This window comes from Eschscholzia californica, unplaced genomic scaffold (genome assembly GCF_041429995.1).
Source record: "Eschscholzia californica isolate CP2 unplaced genomic scaffold, dmEscCali1.0.p SCAF_4, whole genome shotgun sequence".
Classification (NCBI taxonomy): Eukaryota; Viridiplantae; Streptophyta; class Magnoliopsida; order Ranunculales; family Papaveraceae; genus Eschscholzia; species Eschscholzia californica.
The window spans coordinates 17653747-17677546 of NW_028238461.1; the positions used below are offsets into that span (position 1 = coordinate 17653747).

The 23800-nt window shown below is 36.7% G+C and overlaps 1 protein-coding gene and 2 pseudogenes across 3 annotated transcripts; 1 reads left to right on the plus strand and 2 right to left on the minus strand.

Annotated features, from left to right (window-relative positions):
• Positions 1-134: 134 nt before the first annotated feature.
• On the plus strand, positions 135-1393 carry LOC147543329 (uncharacterized; annotated as a pseudogene).
• Positions 1394-9886: 8493 nt separating this feature from the next.
• LOC147543330 (GDSL esterase/lipase 7-like) lies at positions 9887-13788 on the minus strand. The gene is made up of 5 exons (XM_086634800.1): positions 13464-13788; positions 11714-11844; positions 11382-11630; positions 10880-11138; positions 9887-10252 (listed from the first exon to the last, which is right to left on the minus strand). Exons 1-5 carry the CDS (start codon positions 13732-13734, stop codon positions 10038-10040), a joined length of 1125 nt encoding a protein of 374 aa, XP_086490926.1. The 5' UTR covers positions 13735-13788; the 3' UTR covers positions 9887-10037.
• Positions 13789-20133: 6345 nt separating this feature from the next.
• On the minus strand, positions 20134-23508 carry LOC147543331 (phosphatidylinositol 4-kinase gamma 7 pseudogene; annotated as a pseudogene). Of its 2 annotated transcripts, none has more exons than XR_015223152.1 (2): positions 23283-23508; positions 20134-22544 (listed from the first exon to the last, which is right to left on the minus strand). The product of XR_015223152.1 is annotated as a phosphatidylinositol 4-kinase gamma 7 pseudogene, transcript variant X2 (transcript). The 2 variants fall into 2 exon arrangements; XR_015223151.1 differs by having other exon boundaries at positions 23073-23508.
• Positions 23509-23800: the final 292 nt, after the last annotated feature.

The following is a 23800-nucleotide window of genomic DNA, read 5'->3' on the forward strand; positions in this document are numbered from 1 at the left end:
AATTTTTCCTTGGGTTCTTAAAGGTGGAAGATACATCCGGACAAGGTCTTTTTAATGTTCTTAAGAATGAATTAGATAATCTCCATTTGAATATCAATAATGTTAGAGGACAAGGATATGATAACGGATCTAATATGAAAGGTAAACATAAAGGTGTGCAAAAAAGATTGCTTGACATAAATCCAAGAGCATTCTACACGCCTTGTGGTTGTCATAGTCTTAATCTTTTACTTTGTGATATGGCTAACTCGTGTCCTAGAGGGATTTCTTTCTTTGGAGCGGTGCAAAGTATTTATGTATTATTTGGCAAATCTTGAAAGAGAAAGCACATGGTTTTGATGGTATCACACTAAAATCTCTTTCACAAACTCGATGGGAAAGTCGAGCTGAAAGTGTCAAAGCAATACGGTATCAAGCTCCACAAATACGAGAAGCTTTACATAAATTGGTGGAAACAAGTGATGATTCAAAAACGGTTCATGATGCTGAAAATATAATAACGCAAGATTTTGGGAATTTTGAGTTCTTGCTTAGCATGGTTATTTGGTATAATATTTTGTTTGTGGTAAATTCTGTTAGCAAAGCACTTCAAACCGAAGATATAGATATTAATGTTGCATTAGATAAATCGGAATGACTCATTCGTTATCTTCAAAGTTATAGAGAAATGGGATTTGAAGAAGGCATGATTGAAGCTAAAGAGATTGCAACTACAATGGGGGTCGAACCTATATTTCGAGAAAGACGTATCGTTCGTAAAAGAAAACAGTTCGACGAGAATGTAAATGAAGATACATCACTATCAGCTGAAGAATCCTTCAAAATAATACTTCCTATATATATTGGATCATGTCATTTCTTCATTTAAGAGTCGATTTGAACAATTTCAAGAGTACAAAAGAATATTTGGTTTTTTTGTTCGATTTGAATAAGTTAAACTCTATAGATGATGGTGGTTTAAGAGATTCATGTGCCTCCCTTGAAACTTTTCTAAAGTTTAACGAGTCATATGATATAGACGGACTTGATTTGTTCTCAGAGTTGAAAGTGTTGAAACATCTTGTACCAAGAGAGGTAAAATCACCAATTGAAGTGTTAATTTTTTTTGAAAGAAATGGAAGGCTTCTATCCAAATGCGTGGATCACATACAGAATTTTGTTAACTATACCCGTCACCGTTGCATCTGCCGAAAGATGTTTCTCAAAGTTGAAGTTGATCAAGTCTTATATTCGATCTACTATGTCACAAGAAAGGTTAAATGGGTTAGCTGTCTTGTCGATTGAGAAAGAAATGACTGAAAATCTTGACTACTCGACAATTATTAGTGATTTTGCATCTAAAAATGTACGAAGAACAAAATTTCAATGATTATAATCATTATTATCCTTTTGAAATATAGATATAATGAAATTTTTGAAGTACTTGTGTATTTGTTTTTATAATTATGATTTGCGTATAGTATAGGGGCCTCATTTTCGGATCTCGCTTCGAGCCCCCAAAATGTCAGGACCGGCCCTGACTCTAATGTTGAACGTCTAAATTACGCACAAAAAGCAGTTTTTCACTTTGTAACTGAATCCGTTAATGAAGAAAGAGGTGTGATATTTTTTTTTAATGGTGGAGCAGGAACAGGCAAAACATTTTTGTACGACACGATTGCTGCTAGCTGTCGTGTAAAGAGTTTTATTGTTATCACAGTAGCTTCTTCTAGTATTGCTTCTTTACTATTAGTTGGAGGTAGAACTGCCCTTTCCACTTTTCGTATCCCTTTGGATGTTCATGAGGATTCAATACGCAACATTGGTGAGCAGACTCCACACGCAGATCTATTTAGACAAACACGTCTAATTATTTTGGATGAAGTTCCTATGCAACACAGATATTGCGTTGAGGCAGTTAACCGTACCTTACAAGATCTTCGTGATGACACCAGACCGTTTGGTGGTATAACAGTTGTCATGGGGGGGATTTTCGACAAATTTTACCTGTGATACCAAAAGGAGTTAGGGAGCAAATCGTAGGTGCATCACTTAGGCGGTCATCTATTTGGGACTTTATTAATGTCCTCACTCTTGATCAAAACATGCGGTTATGCCTCGAAGAACCTACAAACCTTCATTTTTCGAATTTCTTACTCGAGGTAAATTTTATTTTCTTTAGGTAACATAAAGCATTATATTTAATTCCATATTCTTTTTCAACTATATCCTTTTACTCATCATCTTTTATATTTTCGAAGGTTGGATCCAGTACAGACGAAAGAGTTAACTTGTCGTCTTCTATCAACAAATGTTATAATTTGCATTCTTTGATTTCTTCAACTTATCCAGGTTTACATGTGGTGGGAACAAGTTCTTCTAAATACTTGACAGATTGAACCATTCTCTCCGCACGTAATGAAGATGTTAGTGACATCAATATTTTGACATTAAATATGTTCCCTGGAGAAAAAGTTACTTATTTTGCTGCCGACAAAATGGATGAAGCTGAAGCAAACGATTACACTAACGATGCTCGCTATCCCTCTGAATTTTTAAATTCTCTTAATCTACCTGGATTTCCACCGTCCAAATTAGAACTGAAAGTTGGTTGTCCTATTATGTTGTTACGAAATCTCTCTCCAAAAGATGGGATGTGTAATGGCACGAGATTGATGGTTGTCAGATGTGCTTCTCGATTACTTGAATGAAGAATCTTGAATGGAGATAAAGCTGGAAACTTGGTATTTATTCCAAGGATTTCTCTATCACCTACGTCTTCCGATTCGAGCGTCCAGTTCATAAGGCGTCAATTTCTTGTCAAGCTAGCGTATGCAATGACCATAAACAAATCTCAAGGTCAATCAGTAAAATTTGTGGAGAATGATCTTCGCACTCCAGTATTTAGCCATGGACAGTTGTATGTTGCTTTATCGAGGTGCACATCTACTACTAGATTGACTATATTGTTGCGAGAAGATGAAAATGCATGTACTACGACAAATGTCGTATATCCTGAAGTATTATTGTGATGATTCAACATTGAGACATTATTTAAGGTTTTTTATTTAGATTTCAGTCGGAATTAGTAAAGGATTATCTTTGCGGTTATTAGATAAATTTTAGTTTTCCCTTACAATTTTTTTATTTTTTATTTCTATTTTTATTTTTTTTTAAATGAAAACTAGGTTCCCGTGATATATCTAGAAGTATTATTGTGATGATTCAACATTGAGATATTATTTAAGAATTTTTTATATAGATTTCAGTCAGAATTAATAAAAGATTTTTATTTTTTTTCCAATGAAATACATGATAACTAGGTTCCCACCTTATATGTAGAAGTATTTTATTGTGATGATTCAACATTGTGACATTATTTAAGGTTTTTTTTATTTAGATTTCAGTCGAAATTAATAAAGGATTATCTTTGTGGTAAATAGATAAACATTTACTTTTTCCTTGTAGTTTTTTTTTTTCTTTTTTATGATGAAATACATGAAACTAGCTTCCCACCGCGAATAGATGAAAACTAGGTTCTCACCGCGCCCTACGGGCGCGGTAGATCCGTCTTGGCTAACGTCGTCGTGGTTGATTACATTTGAATTTCACGAGTAAAGTGTTCGCAATCATTCTCTGATTGTGGGTGTACCGTGAGATATATGATCACGCCCTCTCACATCAAGTCAGGTCGATCTTACACGATGATGTGCACGTACATTGTGCTAATTTTTACACCATATGGGATCATGCGAGTACCTATCATTTGAAATCATGTACTGATTTCGAATCGAAATCACGTACTGATTTCGAATGACAGGTAACCAGACAACCAAAGGAAGGGAAGAAATGAAAATCAAACAACTAAATAACCCGAAACCCGAGTACCCGGAACCCGATAGGTCCCGAGATTTTTAACGGGCTCGGACGGGCCACGGGTAACCAGATAACATAAATTGCCCGCCCGAGCCCACCTACTATTCTTAGCGGTCACTTAGGGTAAGGGTCCGATCTGCCCGAGGCCCAAGGAGGGAAGGGCTCGATCCGCCCGAACCCGCCCGATTCCCACCCCTAGACACGAGTATGTGATGGTTACAGATGGTGGAGAATCGCAGTGCCATGAAGAAGCCATAAATGATGTACACAAGGAGCGGTTGAAAGCTATGCAAGATGAGATTGAATCTTTGCATAAGAACAACACTTTTAAGTTGGTTGAAAAACCTAAGAATAAGAAAATTCTTAAAAATAAGTGGGTGTTCAAAATCAAGACCGAAGAAAGAAATTCACAACCACGGTACAAGGCACGCCTAGTGGTGAAAGGATATGGACAAAAGAAGGGTATTGATTTTGATGAGATTTTTTCCCCGGTGGTGAAGATGTCCTCGATACGGTTAGTATTGGGATTGGCTGCAAGTATGAACTTAGAAATTGAGCCACTAGATGTCAATACCGCTTTCCTTCATGGTGACTTGGAGGAAGATGTTTATATGGAACAACCAACAGGGTTTGAAGTTAAAGGTAAGGAACACTTGGTTTGTAAGTTAGAGAAGAGTTTATATGGGCTGAAACAAGCACCAAGACAGTGGTACAAAAAGTTCGAATCGTTCATTAAAGATCAAGGGTATCACAGGACGGCTTCAGATCATTGTGTTTTCGTTCATAAATTTCCTGATGGAGATTTGATTATACTTCTAGTTTATGTTGATGATTGATGCACCCGAAAAGGTTGCACACCCAAGCGGAGGTATCAAGTAGAAACCGGTAAAACGGGAGTCGATCCAAGGATAGGAAGGTGATTCGGATAACGAAGGAGTCTCGTTCGCCGGCCTAGGTATCACTAGCTAACTTAGACTAAAAATGAAAGAAACAAGATAAAAGTGGGAGGTTTTTGATGAATAAGCAATAAAGAAGAAAACAAGCAAAACTACACTAAACAATAAAAGTAAACGGGCGAGAGAGATTTGAGAGAAGTGTCGGAGGAACAAGAGTCGGGAGACGGTAAGACTCGATTCGGGCAACAAATAAGCGAGAGAGGTGTCGAAGTCCGGGAATCCATAATGATAAACCTACGACTATGTATGATCCAATCTAATGTGTCGAAGTACAATCGATATTCGACTTCTAAAGTAGATGTCTCTAAGTACTACGTATATCTGGAGATCATACTTAGTCAAACAAACGTCTAAATCGGTTAATCCCGAGTCATCGAAAGTGTCATCTAGTCGCCTAACTATGTGAAGTGCATGACAAGACACATGAAATTATGACTTAGACTACGATCGATATCGAATACTTCGTTTCGTCTATTAACTATGCGAAGTGTTTGACAAGACACATGAAAATACGATCAAAACGATAATCGAAATAAATGAACATCAATTTATAATCAAAACATCAAATCACATTAAACATAATCACGAATTCATCACGTTTCATCTCATATAATCGACATACTAAAGTTAGCTAAACATGGTGATTAAATAAAAAATGAAAAGAAGATGATGAGAGAATCCCCCTTTTTCGATGTGGTTCGAGGCTAAGATCGTCGGAAAATATGAGTCTTTAAAGTGCAGCCGATCTCCCCTTAACAAATTCTGGGTTCCCCATAGCGACCACCATCATCTTCTCCATTTAGAACACAACCTCCATTAAAGCTAACCCTAGCTTTGTCTCTCTAGAAATTTCTAACCCAAAACCAAATCAAATCCCATGGGTAGCTAGATCAAGACATGGGGAGTAAAAGCCCTAAGGTTTCCGGCCAAGAAAGTGGCCGGAAAACCCTAGAAAAGTCCGGCCAAGGTTGATGAGGTCCGGCCAAACAAATCAAGCTATCCCGAGCCGTGCTTAGGCGTCCCGTGCTCATCCCGAACGAACCGAGTGATTCCCGAGCTGCTTCCGGCCGAGTTTCTTGCTGTCCCGAGCTGTTCTTTGATATCCATGGTCGTCCCAAGCTTGCAACAGCCGTCCCGTGCTCATTCCTTGCTGTCTCCAGCAGCAGCCGCGTCCCGTGCTGATGAACAAAGCTGCAGCCGCATCCCGTGCTGCTTGAAGCTTCTCTCGAGCAGCTCGAGCTGCTGCCGTGCAACCCGAGCTGCTGCCGGCCAAGGCTAGGCCGGCCTTGCCTTGGCCGGCACTCCTCCTTCTCCTTCTTCTCTTTTTCTCTCTCTCAAGCTCTACTTGGTGATAGAGAACCCTAACCCTCTTGCCTCTTTCTCTCCCTCTAACTCTTTTCTTGGTTGTTGAATGATGAATAATGAAGAAGAAGATGAATAGTAGCCTACTTCTTTTACTACTCAAACCCTAGGTCCATCTTGACTTTGACTCTTGACTATTTTGACTTGGACCATAAAGAAGGGTGTCCATATATTTTTCTACTCTTTTCTTCTTCTTTGGTTTTTGTGGGCTTTGGGCTTGGTTTAGAAATCAAGAGGTGCCTTCAAGAAAAGACATTGACTTCTTTCTTTCATAACTTCCCCGTCCGAACTCCGATTCAACTTCCGTTTTTACCGTCGGACTCGTCATTGACTCCACTTGACATTTGATTTGCTTGAAATCTTTTTCTCTCATTTTGGGCACATAAAATGATAGTGACAATTCGTTCCCTTTATTCTGATTTTCATGTCTAACTCCAAAATAGGTACCTAACATGAAAAACACATAAAATATTATTGATAACACTCGAAAAGGAATAATTAGTCTAAGTTAGGCTCTCCAAATGTGACATTTTAGTGTCACATCAATGATATGTTAATTGTTGGTCAGGATGCTAACAAAAAGCAGGTTAGAGAAAGAACTAAACAAGTATTTCGATATGAAAGACTTGGGTCCAATAAAACAAATTCTTGGCATGCATATATCTCGTGATAGGAAAGCTGGAAAACTTTGGCTATCACAAGAAAGATACATTGAGAAGGTTCTTGAAAGGTTCAATATGGACAAGACAAAACCAGTGAGTTGTCCATTAGCCGGTCACTTCAAGTTAACGCGTGATCAGTGTCCATCAACTAGAAGTGAGAAAGAAATAATGGAGAAAATTCCTTATGCTTCGGCTGTAGGAAGCTTGGTGTATGCAATGGTGTGTACGAGACCGGACATTGCATTTGTAGTTGGAGTAGTAAGCAGATTTCTTGTCAATCCAGGCAAAGAGCATTGGTTAGCAGTGAAGTGGATTCTGAAGTATCTTAGAGGTACGTCTAAAGCTCATATATGTTTTGGTAATGATAAGCCAGTATTAGTTGGTTACACAGATGCAGACATGGCAGGAGATGTAGACTCCAAAAGGTCCACATCAGGCTACCTATTTACATTTTCAGGGGGACCAGTGTCATGACAATCTAAATTACAAAAGTGTGTAGCTTTATCTACTACAAAGACAGAATATATTGCCATTACAGAATGTTGCAAGGAGATGTTATGGATGAAGAGGCTGTTAGAAGAACTTGGTATGAAACAGGATAATTATGTTATTCATTGTGACAGTCAAAGTGTCATCAACCTTAGTAAGAATTCTAGTTTCCATTCCAAGTCCAAACATATAAATGTGAGATACCAATGGATCCAAGATGTTCTTGAAGAAAAGGTGTTGAAGATCGAGAAAATCCATACTGACGACAATGGTTCAAATATGATGACAAAACCATTACCCAAGGCAAACATGAGCTATGTAGCAGTGTTGCAGGTTTGGGGATGGTAGGTCCCTCTTCATAAGTCGGGATGAGGAGTTTGTTGGGGTCCCTCCTTATAATAAAAGGACTCTTAATTGAAATAGGATTTCCCTTATTCTTTATTTGGGGAAAAAAAAAATAGAAACTTCTATTTTTTCAAGCCTAAAAAGGAATTTCTATTTCTATTGGTAAATCTCCCTATTTATCATTATAAAAGGGAATGAAATGAAAGAGATTATTCACAACTTCCAGAACAAAGGAAAGTCAGACAAAGAGAGATTTCTGAAGTGGTTCTTTCAAGGGAGCTTGAAAGAGAAGAATATAGGTTTGAAGGAAAGAAGATCATTAATCTTGGGAAGCAATTTAGTTTGTGGTTATCTTCTCGAGCTTTTAGTAATCTAGGATTTGTTCAAATCCTAAGGAGTAAGAGATTTCTATTTCTTTGTTTCTTTGTTCAATTTATCCACCATAGTTTTGGTAAAGAGTTGTTATCCAAGAGTGTTTCTACACATCTTGAAGATTTGGTTAATCCTCTATTGTTTTGGGGAAGAATTGTGTAACCCATTATTATCATTATTGTGAAAGATTTCTGGACTAGGCCCCGTGGTTGTTTACCTTCTATCTTGGAGGGGTTTTTTGCCACGTTAAATAATCTTGGTGTCTCTACTTTTACTGTCACATCGTTTATCTTTATATTCATGAACAAGTTAATTAGGTTATTTTTCCTAACACTTATGTAAATTTTATGGTAGTAATTGTTGTGAGAACAATCCCACGTTAGAAAAGAGTCATCTACTAACCATAAATATAATCTTTATGCACGCTCCAATAATTGCCAATTAACTTGGAATTGGATGTCGGCAAACTCAACAGTTATTTATGATTTCTGTGATCTCGGGTGGGGAATAGGACTTCACTTTGGAAAACATTGGTTTTAACCAAGGAATGAAACTTCCCGAAATTTCACCGAAATTTCGCGAAACGTTTCCTAAAATGAGATTAGGTGCACGAAATAACACTTACAACTATTTCCTGCATAGTTTCCACCGACATGATCGAAATTTCCACCGAAGTTGTTGGAAATATCGAAATTTCCACCGACATGATGGAAATTTCGACCGACATAGTAGAAATCTAGCAAAAAAACGGGAGAAACTAATACTAGAAACATATCCATTTCTTCTTCTTTTTCATCTTCATTTCTCTTAGATTTCTCTTGATTTTTATGTTATGTTTTGCATGGTTTTTAAATCTATTTGAATGATTTACGCCTTGCCTTAACTGCCTGAATTGATTTTTTTTTTTTTGAAACTTATAATGAATATATTAAAGGAGAAAAAGCTATATACAGAGAGAGGGGTGGCTTAAAGCGGATATCTCACGACATCCAAGCCTCCCAATGAACTACAACATCTAGATAGGATACATTCTTAAACTTATCAATTCTCCTAACCCATGAGAAAATAGTTCCCTTAACGTCTTCAATTCTGCCTAAATTGATTTTATCTTAGTAACACCTCTAATATAACTGCGTAATTGACGATACCTTCTCAAACAAACATAGTTTGTTAATTATTATCAGTAAGAATGTTATCTTTTGGGTGTTATAGCCAAAAAATTATTCAATTTACCCCCGGAAGTAACTGTGTAATTGTTAATACTCCCTCAAACTAATAGATAACGTTAAACATCATTTTTATGCATCATTATGGTTTAATAATCTTGTTATACATAATTGCATCATATTTCTATCATTCCTGTAGATTTGTAAGATTTCCACACTGACCGAAACATTTCTACGAAACGTTTCCACTTTTAGACCGACCGAAATTTCTACCGAAACTGAAATTTCATTCCTTGGTTTTAACGCAAATGGTGTTGTAAATCCTACATCGGTGGGAAACAAAGTCTGATTCCCCATGTTAGGGGCTTAAGCACCCTTCTCTAGTCACGTGTTTTTAAGTCGTGTTTGATAACAAGATGTAATGAAGAAAGAACTTGAAGAAGACCAAAGGAAGAAGAAGAAGACAAGATGAAGAATTGGAGCATAAAGAAGAAGAAGAAGTGTTGTTAACAATTCATATTGAGTTCCCCTAGCCAGTTGCTGCAAATTATGGAGTGCCCATAGTCAGTTGGTGTACACGAAGTGTTTTGTTTATTTATTGTTCCTAGTCAAGAGAGTGTGACCGAAGTGTAAGTGCAAAACTTCCACCAGTCATCCTTTATAATATCTCTTAAAATCATTAAAATCAACCAAATTTCTTTCATTATTAAATCATAAACCATGAGAAACTATTTATCAATGAAATTCAGTGACTTATTCACACAATATACATATAAAGAATTAACAAAAACTAATTTAACCCTTAATGATGAATCAATAGAGATTAGTGCTTAATTCTCTACTAATGATTTGATGTTAATAGGGAGGCAAAGGGAGGAACCACTGAAGCAACGATGAGCAATTATGTGGTTTACTCGTTGAACAGGATGGAAGGCATCATAGAAGAGATGGGCCCACCTGTTCTTGCATGGTTTTTGGTTAGGAAGGCAGATTGTTGTTCCATTCCCTCCTACTACACAACAAGGTGTATTCCCCTCTGTGAACCCTAAAAAAAAATATAAAAGCAAAAATAAATAAAAATCATTATTAATACAAATAATAGGAAGAAAAAACTAAGTTATTTCTCTATGGTCTTTTAGATAGTGAATCTGGCTCGTCTGCATTTGACCTGTCTAAATCTGAGTGGTCGTGTCAGAGTCACGTTAGTCTGTGGCTCAATTGTCATTCCAAAATTAATTTAGACTTATATAATGTTCGACTCTAATAGACTCAGAATAGCCCAAATCCACTAGTCAGATAAGTAAAATTTATAACGATCAGACAAAAACAGTAAGCCTAGGGAGACTCCCAAATGGGACTCCCAAATGAACCGTTTTACCCTTTGGATAAAAACACAAAACCCAACCCACTTTCTCTGTCTAAGATTGGGTTTTGTCTTTTATCTATTCATGGGTGGGACGGTTCATTTGGGAGAACCGTCCCAAATACGGACTCCCAATACTTATTGATATAAAAAAGGTTTTTATCTGGAATTATTTCAAATCTCTTTGAATTAGATTTTAGATTTGAGTTTATATGAAGAGAAATACCTCCTATGAGGAGATTCCACAATGTTAGGAAAACAATTAATAAATTAGAATATAGGTAAATTCATGAAAAATAGAAATCTCACCATATTTGGAAGGATTTTGGCTCATGACATAGTTTATTTGATAAACTTCTCCATGAACAAAAGTGGAACCCTTCAAGGTAGAGGTAAGTTGTTGGGTGAGTTTGGGAAGTCCAACATTATACAAGTTAATAACACCATTTACTGTCTCTAAGCAAGGAGTGTTTGGCTTTGGATTAGCACTGTTTACTGTAGCTGGCATACAACCTATTGGACCCAGACCAAATATTACAAATTTCCTCCCTCCCAAGTTGTATATAGCCTGTCATAAATAGAGAGACATAGATGAGAGAGTGAGACAACAAAAGTTATTTTCTTATGTCACATGAGAAGTGCTAAACGGGTCGAATTTTGGGCTGACCACGGAATGAAGATTACGTGGCCGGCCCCAATTGATTAGACCGTTTCTCTCTTTTCATAGCCGGACTAATTGGGGCTGGTCACATTACTTTTCGGCCCATAGGTCGACCCAAAAGTAGGGCGTGAATGAAAGAAGTATGTTTACCGTCAAGCGTTGTTTGAGAGTGTCCAAGAGGAGGGTACCAAATTGCTGAGGAGTATATATTTTGCTACTATTGTAAACTGAAGGTTGGAGATAGTTGTTGATATAGTCATTGCTACCAATTGACACCACAAAAATGGACTTGGCCAAGTACTTGGATAAATCTTCTTGTCTTTTGAACATTTGGGGCAAGTCTTTTGTCACTGTGTCTTTAAAGTAATTGACCTGTTTGTCCAAGCTTAGGACTTTCCCCTGATTTGAAATTAGAATTAGTTGGGTTTTTTTCTAAAAAGAGAGGAAAAGAATAAGAAGAAAAAGAGTGATTAATTACTTACAGATGCACTTCCAGTTTCAGGAAGAATACCAGCCGCACCAGATGCATAATTAACACCAGTTGTTATATTTGTTTTCTCTTCATCTGATAGACCCAAGTAAGGCTTCACATAGGGTAGTTTAAGCCATTTAGCTGCATGCAACAAACGATTTGCTCACTTTCTACTTTCAATTTTTGCTAAAATCTACTCTAATACAACTATCAATATGCTTAATGTGGCCTCGATTTTTGGCGGTTATATGAGTGGGAAACTATTAACTATGTGACTCGCCTTGTGTGAACGGTACATACAGTAGAGAAGTAGTTTTTAGTTTATTACCGATGTCAATGGATGCATATATATTTAGGATTTGATTAGGTCTTTTCTTTTCTGAAATATTAGGTTCAAAGACATTTTCTAAGTTTAACTAATAAATAAATTGAGTCAAACACTTGGTTGCCCAAGTGGTTGATAGTGTTGACACAAACACTGAAATCTTAGAAGTTTCAGGTTTGATTCCCAGAGGAAGTGCAATCTATAGTTTATTGAACTTGGGTTATTTAAGGTATAAATAAAGTAATTTTATGGGTTTTAGTCTACTAGTTTAGATGGGCTTTGCCTCTGGTAGTTTATAATGTTTGATTTCAGACAGTTATTGTGCTTATCACGTCTTAATTACGTACGTATCAATGCATTTGTAATAACTTCGTAGAATCAAAAGAAAAAAATTAATACATAAATTGTGATAGTCCAACATCACTTAAAGACACTTTCGATGTATGGATAATAGGTGTATGTTCAAAGTTTAATGAGTCATATTTTAGGTTACCAACAAAATTTTTTTGTCTAGGGACACAATTTTGGGATGACAATATCTTTTTCCCAAGTGCAAGTCAAGATCTGTTAACTCATAAAAGTTATTTTAACATCTAATAACCCATGTTTCAACAAAAGAAAAACATCTAATAACCCCATGGGGAAATACAAAAAAAAAATGTTGGGTAGTTCAAAAGTGGGTAAACCCTAGTGTCTCATGTGTTTGCCTCTTTTTTTTTTTTCTTAAATGCGTTTTGCCCTTCTAATAGTTCAAAGAGGAAAGACAATTGGCTTTATTTATTTATTAAACTATATTTCTTCCCTACCTACCCCCACCCTTGGCCCCAAGTAATATTGAGATCAATTTTTATTATCTTTCAAATTAACATATACTTTGAGTCTTTGACCCAACAATTTACTTGACTCTTTTGTCTACCTCCTCTATACTACAATAATAATAATAAAACCAAATTACTTACCAAACCACTAGATATCTTCTTTTTGTCCTTGCTAGAGCAATGAAGATACTATTACTATTAGAAATACATTACTTGAGTCTTGAATATACATATGGTGTATTGTATGTTTTATCGTTGAAGGGAGAGTTTGTTACTTATGAAAAGGGAAACCAACACTTAAAAATACATAATTTTTGGTATGAGATTCTTGAGATTAGTTTTCCATAAACGATTTCGTATAGGCAAATACCCCGAGCCTATTACTCAAATTCAGGCGATATAGCATTTCAGATGTACCTGATAGCTAGGGATGGGACAAAGTCGGAACGAGTCCATATGTACCCAAAGCCTGAAAGTTAGTAATGGTACATATGGAAGACTATTTGAGGGTCCGTTCGAAGGCGAACCCACTGGACACGCCTATACAAAAAGCGGACGAATATATAACGACCATTCAAATTAGTTCAGGGTAATATATTCTTATTTCGAATGATTACCTATAAAATCAGCAACCGTTCTACCATTAGTAAACCTGCCAGTGGCCTTTCCATTAGGAAAATCTACTCCATATGGTGTGTAATTTGCTTTGGCTCGTGTCTGAAGAAAATTGTTGTTGCCACTGTCCAATAGAGAGTCACCAAACACATACAAAGCTGGTACAACACCAGCACTCTCGGCCTTCGCTGCCGTTACCACCACTGCCGGAACCAAAATATAAACTGCAGAAACAAGAACACTAATGATAAAAAACTCACTCTTCAAACCCATATCTCTAGCTAATATTTTCAATGGTTTCTACTTGTCTAGGTCAAGATGGTTATGGCTTTATATAGAGAAATAATGGATTGAGGATATTGTGGTTTTCATGTTATAAAATCTCCACTATTGGATGAATAATAATGGACTTATTCAAATATTAATAAATAAAACATTTGATTGGGTTTTAATAATATAAAGTTTTATTAGTTATGGAATTGGTATATGTACATGGCCATTCAAGAAAATGCATCGAAAACCTAAAATATTTATATACTCTTTAATACACGTGCACATTTCACAAATATAAAATGTTTGCTGTCCACATTTTCAGACTATCTGACGAGCGTAAAGGAAAGAAAAAATCGGAGTTTGATCTGAATCATACATTTGTAAAGTTACTAACATAGATTACTTTTTAGGTCAAAGTCACAAAGATTGGGCATATATTTTTCTACATCAACTTATATTAACATACTATTTCAAGTTGACAAATAAGTAAAATAACCATGTTTTTTGCATAGGTGGATTCTGCATTCACATCAACTTGTATTAACATAAGTGCTCCCGTCTCCCAATACCAATTCTTTTGTCCTTTGATTATGACTGGCGGATTTGGATTGAAATAGAGGTCTTGTGAATGTGTCCTTTACTAAGTTACTTGCTTTAAATTTTAAATTTCGACGTAAAAGAATGACCAAAATATCCCTAAAAATGTAAAATTGAGTTACACCGTCCAAATTAGGATAGGTAGTTGTTCAAACATAGTATGGATCGTACATGGACAGAAGTTGGAGTCCACGTCTATCCTTAGCATCTAGCTGAATTTTTAAGTTTATTGACATATTTTGCGACAAAAAAAAGAGCAAAATAGCCTTTTAAATACTTAATAGGAGGTGATAACTAAATATAGAAAGGGTTTTAGTTAATCTCTCATAAGGTTTGACGTCAATGATCTTGTAGAATAATTAGATAAGTTGATTAGCAGTTGATGACTTTTAATTTAAACTACCAAGTTGATAAAGTTGAAAAGTTCTTGAAAATACTACTTTTAGCCTGAAGGTTCCACAGCCAACCAAGACCCTCACCTAACTATTATAAAATGCCAAAAGAGATTTTAGGGCATGTAACACGAGAATTAGTCATTCATACTTCCTTTGTTGTTTAGTCAAATGACTATGCCTATTGCTGAGGCCTAAGAACGCGTATATGTTTCACATGGCGTAGTAGCTAATCCAATTGGTTGTGCCACCCTCTAGAACTCAAGGTTAAGGCTACAAAATAAAACACAATTTATTTTCAAGATATATCTTATTTAATTTATCGTTAAATAGAAAAATTTTGCCTATATATAATGTGATTATGATTCTCGACTAGTCAATAGTATTGATTCACGGTAGTTATGTCGACATGCATCGAAGGTGCGTGTTTATTCATATACACTACAAAAGACATGGTTTATTGTCAGCGCTTTTTTCTAACACCTATTAGGAAAAATCGTCAATAGAGATTGTATGTCCAACGGTTTACTGGTATGTCGTCGCCAGTGGCGGATTCAGAAATTATTTTTAGGGAAGGTTAAAACTAATGAAATTTTTACGACGAAATTCAGACCCAAGTAAAGCAAAGTTCTCCTAATATGATTTATACTAAAATCATTGATAAATAATAAACAAGTATCTTATTTGATACAAAAGAGTTGCATTACCAAAAATTTATAACTAAATTCTTTTTAAAACATTATATATAGTTTAATTCTAAGTTAAAGTTTTAAAAAAATAAAAAAATAAGTTTTTTTTTTGTTGAAAAAAATAAATAAATAAGTTGCTGACACGAAATTAACAAAGAGTATTTTAGTTTGTATGTTTTTTTACCTAAGGGTTTGTTTGATACGTTAGAATGTGTGAGTAAGATAATCGATTTCTTTATTGTGGGCAAGAAAGTCAAGATTTTCTTTATTAGAAATGCATTTGTTACTATTTGGTAAGGCATTAGAAAATATTTAAAGACGCCCCATTTTATTATTTTTGGCACCTTTTATATTCATGAAGTGGGGTGCCTTGATGATAATACTAGGCGCTCTTAGAAGTTCCCAAATTAAATCATGGGAGATTTTAAAAGGCCTCCCCGTTTTTGTTAAAAGGCCTCCCCACAGTTTCGTTGACTTAGTAAAAAGCCTTTGACTTAGCTTGGTTAAAGGGCCCCCCTCTTTGAATGGGTGAAAAAAACCCCTTTAAAGGTGTATTTCACCCACATTTTCTCTCCATCATTGGACCACGCCACATCATCATCTTCTCCGGCAGGGTCGCCGGCCGGCCAAACTTCCGGCCGGCGACCTTCAAAATTTTTTTTTTATTCTCTCTCTCTCAAAAAACAAAATTTTTTTTTTTTTTTAAACTCTCTCTCTACAGATCTAGAGAGAGAGCAGATCCATTGAAGGTCTGTTCGCAGACCTCAAAGGATCTGCTCTCTCTCTCTAGATCTGTAGAGAGAGAGAGAGTTATAAAAAAAAAAAAAAAAAAAAATTGTTTTTAGAGAGAGAGAGAGAGAATAAAAAAAAAAAAAATTTGAAGGTCGCCGGCCGGAAGTTTGGCCGGCCGGCGACCTTGCCGGAGAAGATGATGATGTGGCGTGGTCAACAACACCGGTCTTGGGTTAAGTTTGACCTAACGGCGTTAACTTTGCCGTTAGGTCAAATATTGATGAAGGAGGTGCTCTTTTGTAAAGGGGGCCCTATAACCAAATGGGTTATAATGAGGGGCGCTTTTAGCGGGGAGGCCTTTTAACAAAAACGGGGGGGGCTTTTAAAATTTCCCTTAAATCATAGCTTCACTTCTCGTCTTCTTCATCCTTCATTTGGGTTTTCTTGATGGATCTTTTAAAAGAAACTAGATGGTGGCAGATCTCTAGTGTTGAGTCGACAAATGGTAATGGATTTCTTCAACTAGGGTTTGGTTTCGATTGTGTTTTTTCTGTCAACCATTTCGAGTTTCATTTTGTTACCATGATTTCTAACCTAAATCTTTCTTGTATTATTTTTCAATTAGGTTTTGCTTCTTCATCAATGAATCTATTTAGAGTTTGAATCGGCATAGATGGAATGTTCATTCAGAGATATATATCTAGAGTTTGAATTTTCACCAATGATTTAGTCAGAGTCCGAATCATTACATGTTCAAAGCTTTTGATTTTCAGAGATAACAGTTTATGAGATTGTAGCTTATGATTATTACTCCAAGGTGAAATTAGGGTTTTCCAATTCATGTTTCTAATGCAGATTTGTAGTTTATGAGATTGTTTCTCCACTTATTTGTATACTAGAGATTAAGAGAGAAGTTCTATCAAGAGATTGAGAGAGAAGTTGATGGTGTGTTTGGTTGCAGGATTCCTAAGTAGGATTCCTATCAAAAGTAGAATTTGGTAGGAATCATGAATCCTTGGTCTGTTTGGCTACCAAGAATCCTAGGACTCTTGAATCCTAAGGATTCCTAATTCCAAAATTTGCATTGCACCAAAATCTCACCCTACCCCCTAGGATTTGCTAGGATTTTGGATTATTGAACCTAAATTTCAAACTTAAAATCAATAAAAAAATATTTCCTTCTACAAAATCATTAATTTTTTTCAAAACCATTGTTTTTTTTTTTTAAATCATATTTTTTCTAAAGACGTTTAAAAATACTCAAATAATAATAAATCATAGGATTCTTAGTTGCCAAACAAGCCAACAAATATTACTCGGATTCATGAATCCGTGGAATCATGAATCCCAAGGACTCATGAATCCGCGGATTCATGAGTCCGCCATCCAAACACACCATGAGTGTTTTTTTAGAGAGAGAAAAAATAAAAACGAGAGAGAGAGAAGCACGGGAGGAAAGAGAGTGTGTCTTTTGAGAGTGTGGGGAAACGGATTTCTCATCTTTTTAGTAGGAAAATTTGGATGCCTATTTTCCAACCTTTTTTCTAACGGAATTCGACTTTCTTACTTACTTGGCTTTAACAAACAGTTAAAAGTCAATTTTCTTACGAAAATGACCTTCTCAGCTCTATTTTCTAACGCACCAAACAGACCCTAAATAATAATTACTTTGGTGTTTTTTACTCATTTCGAATATTATTTTGGACTAACTAACTAATTTTTTTTTTTGTTGAATACTAACTAACTAACTAGGTAACTAGAAACTCTTTCTTAAATTTTTAAGGCAACAAAACTTACTTTTCTTCTTTATCTCCGACCAACCATTTCTAGCCACCACATCCGACCACCATCACCATTTCTCTCCTCTGTCTCTCTATCTCTTCTCCGTTTCTTCTTCCTTTTTTCGTCCCACCATTACTTATATTTCCTTCTTCCCTTTGCCTTCTCTCTCTCTCTCTCTCTCTCTCTCTCTCTCTCTCTCTCTCGTGTGTATATATATATATATATATATTTGAGTGATTCTCTCAGTACCCGGTCAGGTTGGGGGATCCCGCCGAACCAAACTGAGATTCTGAGAGAGGGGACCCGCCCCTTTGTTGGAATCGATAAAGAGAAACGAGAGAAGAGAGGGAGGAAAGAGGAGAGAGAAATGATGGTGGAGTGAGGCAGTAATGGCCAAAACTTTTTCTGGTTTTCTCAAAAGTCCAAAATGGTAGCCTTTAATATTGCTATATCTCTGCACATCGTATAAGGAGTTCTAAAGGCGATGCTTTTGTGCCCTCCGGCAGTGCAAGTTTGTGAGGATGTATGATAGAAGGGGCACCTACAGAACTTCATTATGCGCTGGATAGTAACTCGAGACGAATTTGAAGAGGAACATTTCTAACTTAATTTGGATATTTGTTTTCGCGATATCAGTTGTGTGCTATAAGGACTGAACTGGAATCACTAACACGTAGATCTTCCGGTTGGAAATTTTCAATAATTTAGTGAGTCATTTGCCACATGTGAATGAACGCGTGAGATGTAATGGCAATGCTCCGTACACCCAGCGATGGCAATGCTCCATACACCCAACGAATGGGTGTAACGACCATTCATAGTGCTAGGGAATGGATGCATCTCTTGAGATAAGATGCTTCCACATCTCTTCCCTTTGTATAAATTAATTGGCAAATTGACTCTTCCGAGATACAACAGACACTAACGAATTTTCATTCTCTCTTGCTCTCATGTTCTAGTTTAAAATTAACAGTGAAGGCTCTTGGAATTTCTATCACGTTATTTGATGAATTTCTCGAGTCGATTTTCATTAGCATTATCAGTTTATATTTTGGGGTGTTCTCAATCTTAATCACGACGTACATACTTTACACTAAGATAGTTGCTAAAAACTTCATCGTATTCTGAAAGACATAATTCTATACCTCTTGTGTACTCGTGATTTTACCAGAAGGAGCGAATTACAATTTAAAAGAATTGATATTATCGAATTTTATAGTTTTGTGTACAACACAATTTTTTACAGAAGTTTTTATTTTAATTATTAGAAATATTTTTCCAACACTTCCAACAAGTAGTGACGAGAATTAATGTAACACTGTAACCTAGTGGAGTTTATCACTTAAGAAAATACGAACAGGACAAGGATTATTTGCATGTACCTGCTCTTCTTTAAAAGTTTATAGCCCATTAGAGAAATGCAGGCAACTCCAATCGTACTTAAGTAAGACGTTTTAAATGTTAACCAGCTTCCACAAAGGAGCCATTGTGCTTTGCAGAAAAAAAGACAAGCTTTCAACCGATAATGAGTTATTTTTCACAAATTAATACTTCCCGGGTCTTTCAAGTTGAGCGAAGGACCCCATTGTTGGGGATAATCTTTTCAACCCGTTTCCTTCACAACCTAGATCATCTGGCTAATTGTTCCCAACGTCCACCACAACCCATTATAGACGACAGAACCAAGTTAATCACCACCATCACCATCAGTGTGGTCAACAACCAAGACGACCACCACCACTATCAGCGGCTCACCGTTCCCACCTCCACCATAACCCCAGTAGAGATAGTGAGCCCCATTTGACCCTCCATCCTATAACGCCTGCTTTCGTTTGATAGTATTAAAATATAGACAAATATAATGGTTGTGATTTATACGGTTTTGCTTTACCTTTATTCAATACTAATACATCTAAAGACATTACACCAATGGTTTGTGAAGCAAATCTGAAACCAGTCTGTGAATCCACTCTCCCCTTCAAAACCTAACTGTGTGGCAAAACCAAGTATCAGCACTAAATAGTAAGAATATATAACCAGAATACTAACACTTCATGTATATACATATGCAAATATTACACTAAACCCGTAGTACATGGATATAACTTTCACATTTTATTCTACTTAGTTTTTTTTTTCTTTGACTTAAAAGTGCTGAAGCGGGAGGAACAGAAAACTGAAAAGCCGAATAGAAAAACAAAAGCAAATTTAAGAACTCCTTCACTTCCTTCTTGGCTGATGATTTTTATACTGAGATCATCATCAGGATTCTAAAAGAAATATTTACACATCATCATGTTCCCACTTCTCTAAACTGATCACCAACTAAACATAGTATTTTCTTTCAGGGAGAGAACCTGAAACCAAAACCCTAGAATACCATATCTCTTCCCACTTATTATTACCAACTTCTTCTATTTTCTTCTACTGTAACTCTTACTCTCTTAAAACCGGCAAGAACTCCCAAGCCTTTTCCTCTGCCATTGCCCGACACCATCGGATTTACGGCTAGAAAATGCAGGGTAAAGGAGCTCCTGAAACTTCTCTAGGAATAATACCCATTCTTCGTCATTCATGTCTGCTAGCTTTACAAAGCTTTCACTCCCAGGAAGCTGCTCATTTGCACTTCGGTTCCACGATGATAGACAAGACAATGACTCTTCGAGTTTCGCTCCTTGAAACCACGTATTCTTATCGCCACTCAGAGTTGTATTTTTCAGTGATATGGAGAGTTTCGAAACATTTGGAGCTTGAGTTTTGGTTGAAATGCCGCCAGAAAATGTTGGATTTGCTGGTTCTTCGCCTTCTTCCTCGTCGATGCTCTCCTCGAGTTTGGAGAGAGGGTTCCAGCCAGGCCAACCTCGAAAACCAAAGTTGAACGATTCCTTTGTCACAATGTCATTGGCCAGATTAGGTGGAGACTCGGTTTCCTCTTCCTCGATATCGAACTGAAACTCGTGTTCTCCACCAACTACAGAATCAGGAGTTGGTAACTCCCTTTCTGCTACAAGTCTCTTGGCCTCCATGCATATGAGCTCTAGCTCACTTGGTTCCTCGTCACGACTCCTGAATTCCCTACTCATCATCTCACCGATCTCACCAAGACACAGACCAAAAGCTGCTGCTTCCTTGAGGAAAATGGTGCATATAAACAAAACACGGATACATGCTTCTCGAATCATTGGCAACTCCATCCTTAGCATCTCAGAATCCTTAAATGGATCAAGATTAGCAATATAATCAAGCTCATCCTCAGAAAACGGGATTGATGCTTGTGGCCAATGAATCCACTCAAAGTATGGGTCTTCTAAACTCTCAGGCAGACAAAGGCCATGATCAATTGGAATGAGTTCAACTTCCCCAAACTCACCTAACTTTCGAACTAGAAGATTTCCTGCATGCCTATCTGTGTTGAAGATTCGAATATCTAATATCCCTATTCTGTGTACGTTAGAAACAGGGAAGCTTGATGTCCCATGATCACTAGCATCAAAATCATGACGGACGAACTTCTGACAAGATGCAATCTTGCTTACTGGTTTCCTCTCTTGAGCTTTGTTGCAATTCACCCCTTCGTTGATGTTGAAAACCGAGTGAGTGATTTTCACGAGGGCAGTTGGGGGCACATTAGCAAAGTGATCATAGTCAAGAAGGTAAGCTGCAACTTCTCTAAACCCAGTCTCACCAACCCTTACAGATCGTTTCAGTCCTGGCTGACCAAGAGCTTTCCCAATAAACCCTTTCGGGTTGTTTGGGGCAAAAGGTTCTTCATCTGTCGGCTTCAGAATTGCAACATTCTCACCCATGCTGTTTCTGAAATAGTAAGCACCTCCAAGCCCACTATGAATAGGTGTCGGATCAACACCATTCTTAATGGCCTTCACAATATCCTTAACCAGTTGTTTCATCGGAAGAAATCGACCAGATCGCCCCAATATTTCAATTAAACCACTCTTATCTCTCTGCTGGAGATCTCTTCCAGTAGGTGAGAGGCAAGGAGTTGATGAACTTCTATGTAAAAAGTTTCTTGTAAGTAGAAGAGGGGAGTCATTTCGAACAGCACTAAGATCATTCTTCAGAACCACATCACCAAATGTCAACGAGCTTTCATCAGTCGGAACATTGAGAGCTAACTGCAACCTCCTCTTCACAGTATGAGCATTATCACGGCGATCCAAATCAATCCCCAAAACACAGCCAGTATCAGTTTGTACAAAGATTCTCCTTTTCCCCGCCTGTCTTCCCTCTGCTCTATTCCCATGATATTCATTATTAATGTGACCATTCAAGAGCCCAATCGCCATCTGTGTCTGAACAGGGCTATCCAAATTAGGAGACATGGAAGGAAGGGGAAAACCCGATATTTTGAGGGCTAATGGCAGAGATGGCTGCAGACGAGAGCTTCCCCTTCTCTCTCAAGCAGACGTCAAGCTCAAATGCCGACAAATCGTGGAAGGAAATGACTCCTATTTTCCACACAATCATTAAACCACTACCTAAAATTTAAGTTTCATCTTCGATCTTCAAATCGAATACTCGAAAGAACAAAACAAGATAGATTACTAACAAAGGTGAAGTGATGCAGATGAACAATTACATTGAGAAAGCCATCTGATTCCTGATGAAACAGAACACAAACACCTATTCAGAGACAAAGAGTAAAAAACCCTAAACTAAACGTAAAGAGCAAAATATCATATGATAAAGAGAGAAGAAACTGCAGAAGAAATCTCAAACAAATAAAGAAAGTTCCATTTTCTTCCCCACCAGGAGGAATATCAGGGATCAACTTGACAAAAAGATACAAAAATATGATAATTACTTCTACTGCAAGAAGATAACCAGAAAAAGTGAAAACTAAGTATCTACATATACTCGCAATAAACCGATCTATAATTTTAACATGAACATGAACATGAAAGATACAAATTCAAGACCAGCTTCTGTTTACAGATGGATCGATCGTACAACTTCAAGAACATTACTCTCAATCATCTATACCTAAAACCTAAAGATTAGTCTTAAGTTTTGAGATCTAAACAAATCATGTATCTACGAATCAGCTCTTTCTTTTGATTTCAGTGACTTCAACAAATATTTCATAAGTGAAATGCATGAACTAAGAAGTAAGTTTCCAAACAAATACCTTAAAGATTTTAAAAGAACAAGATCTTCACATTTTCACAGCTAAAATCGAACCGAACTGATCATCCGAAAGACTCAAAAAGCAATTAAAACTCGTTCAAAACCGATTCCTTACACCGATTCCGAAACGCTATAAAGATTAAATCCAGAACTGAAAAGAAATTGCGTAATAAGAAATCTTCACCATCATCATCATCATGATCGAACTCACCAAAATCTGAAGATCTTTAAAGATTGAAGAGGGAGAAAAACAACCGCATCCGTCATCGTCGTCTGAGAACGAAACCTCTTAGACGGCTAAAATTGGATTGGAATTTGCATTTTTGAACCTTTTCGTTCAAGCCAATTCGTCACTCCACTCTCTCTCTCTCTTTCTCTCTCTAAATATATTTCTCTCTCTATATTTCTCTCAAACTTCTTTAACTCCTCAACTGAATAAAAATTGCATCGAGATGAAAGGGGGTTATAAAAAAACTAACCATAGTTAAGAGAAGACAACTTTCTCTCTCTAGTTTCTCTCACTAAATATGGAAGACTCTAGAACCCGACATTTTCAACCGTTGATGATAGAAAGAGGAAATACTGACCGTTGAATTTGTAAGATAGTGAAGGATAAGGACGTGGATGAATAAGATTGGATAATGACGTGTTTATGTTTTCTTTAATTAAGAAACCGGCAACAACGAATCGCAGCGTTTTAACGTTTCGAGCATCCAATTATCGCCGACT

What these genes read in the sequence shown, in the direction of transcription:
- LOC147543330 (XM_086634800.1), bottom strand. Translation starts at nt 13,734, where the DNA reads ATGGGTTTGAAGAGTGAGTTTTTTATCATTAGTGTTCTTGTTTCTGCA. An exon ending in AACGGTTGCTGATTTTATAG is followed by an intron (nt 11,845 to 13,463) that starts GTAATCATTCGA and finishes TGTTGCATGCAG; the next exon opens with CTAAATGGCTTAAACTACCC. An exon ending in CTGAAACTGGAAGTGCATCT is followed by an intron (nt 11,631 to 11,713) that starts GTAAGTAATTAA and finishes ATTTCAAATCAG; the next exon opens with GGGAAAGTCCTAAGCTTGGA.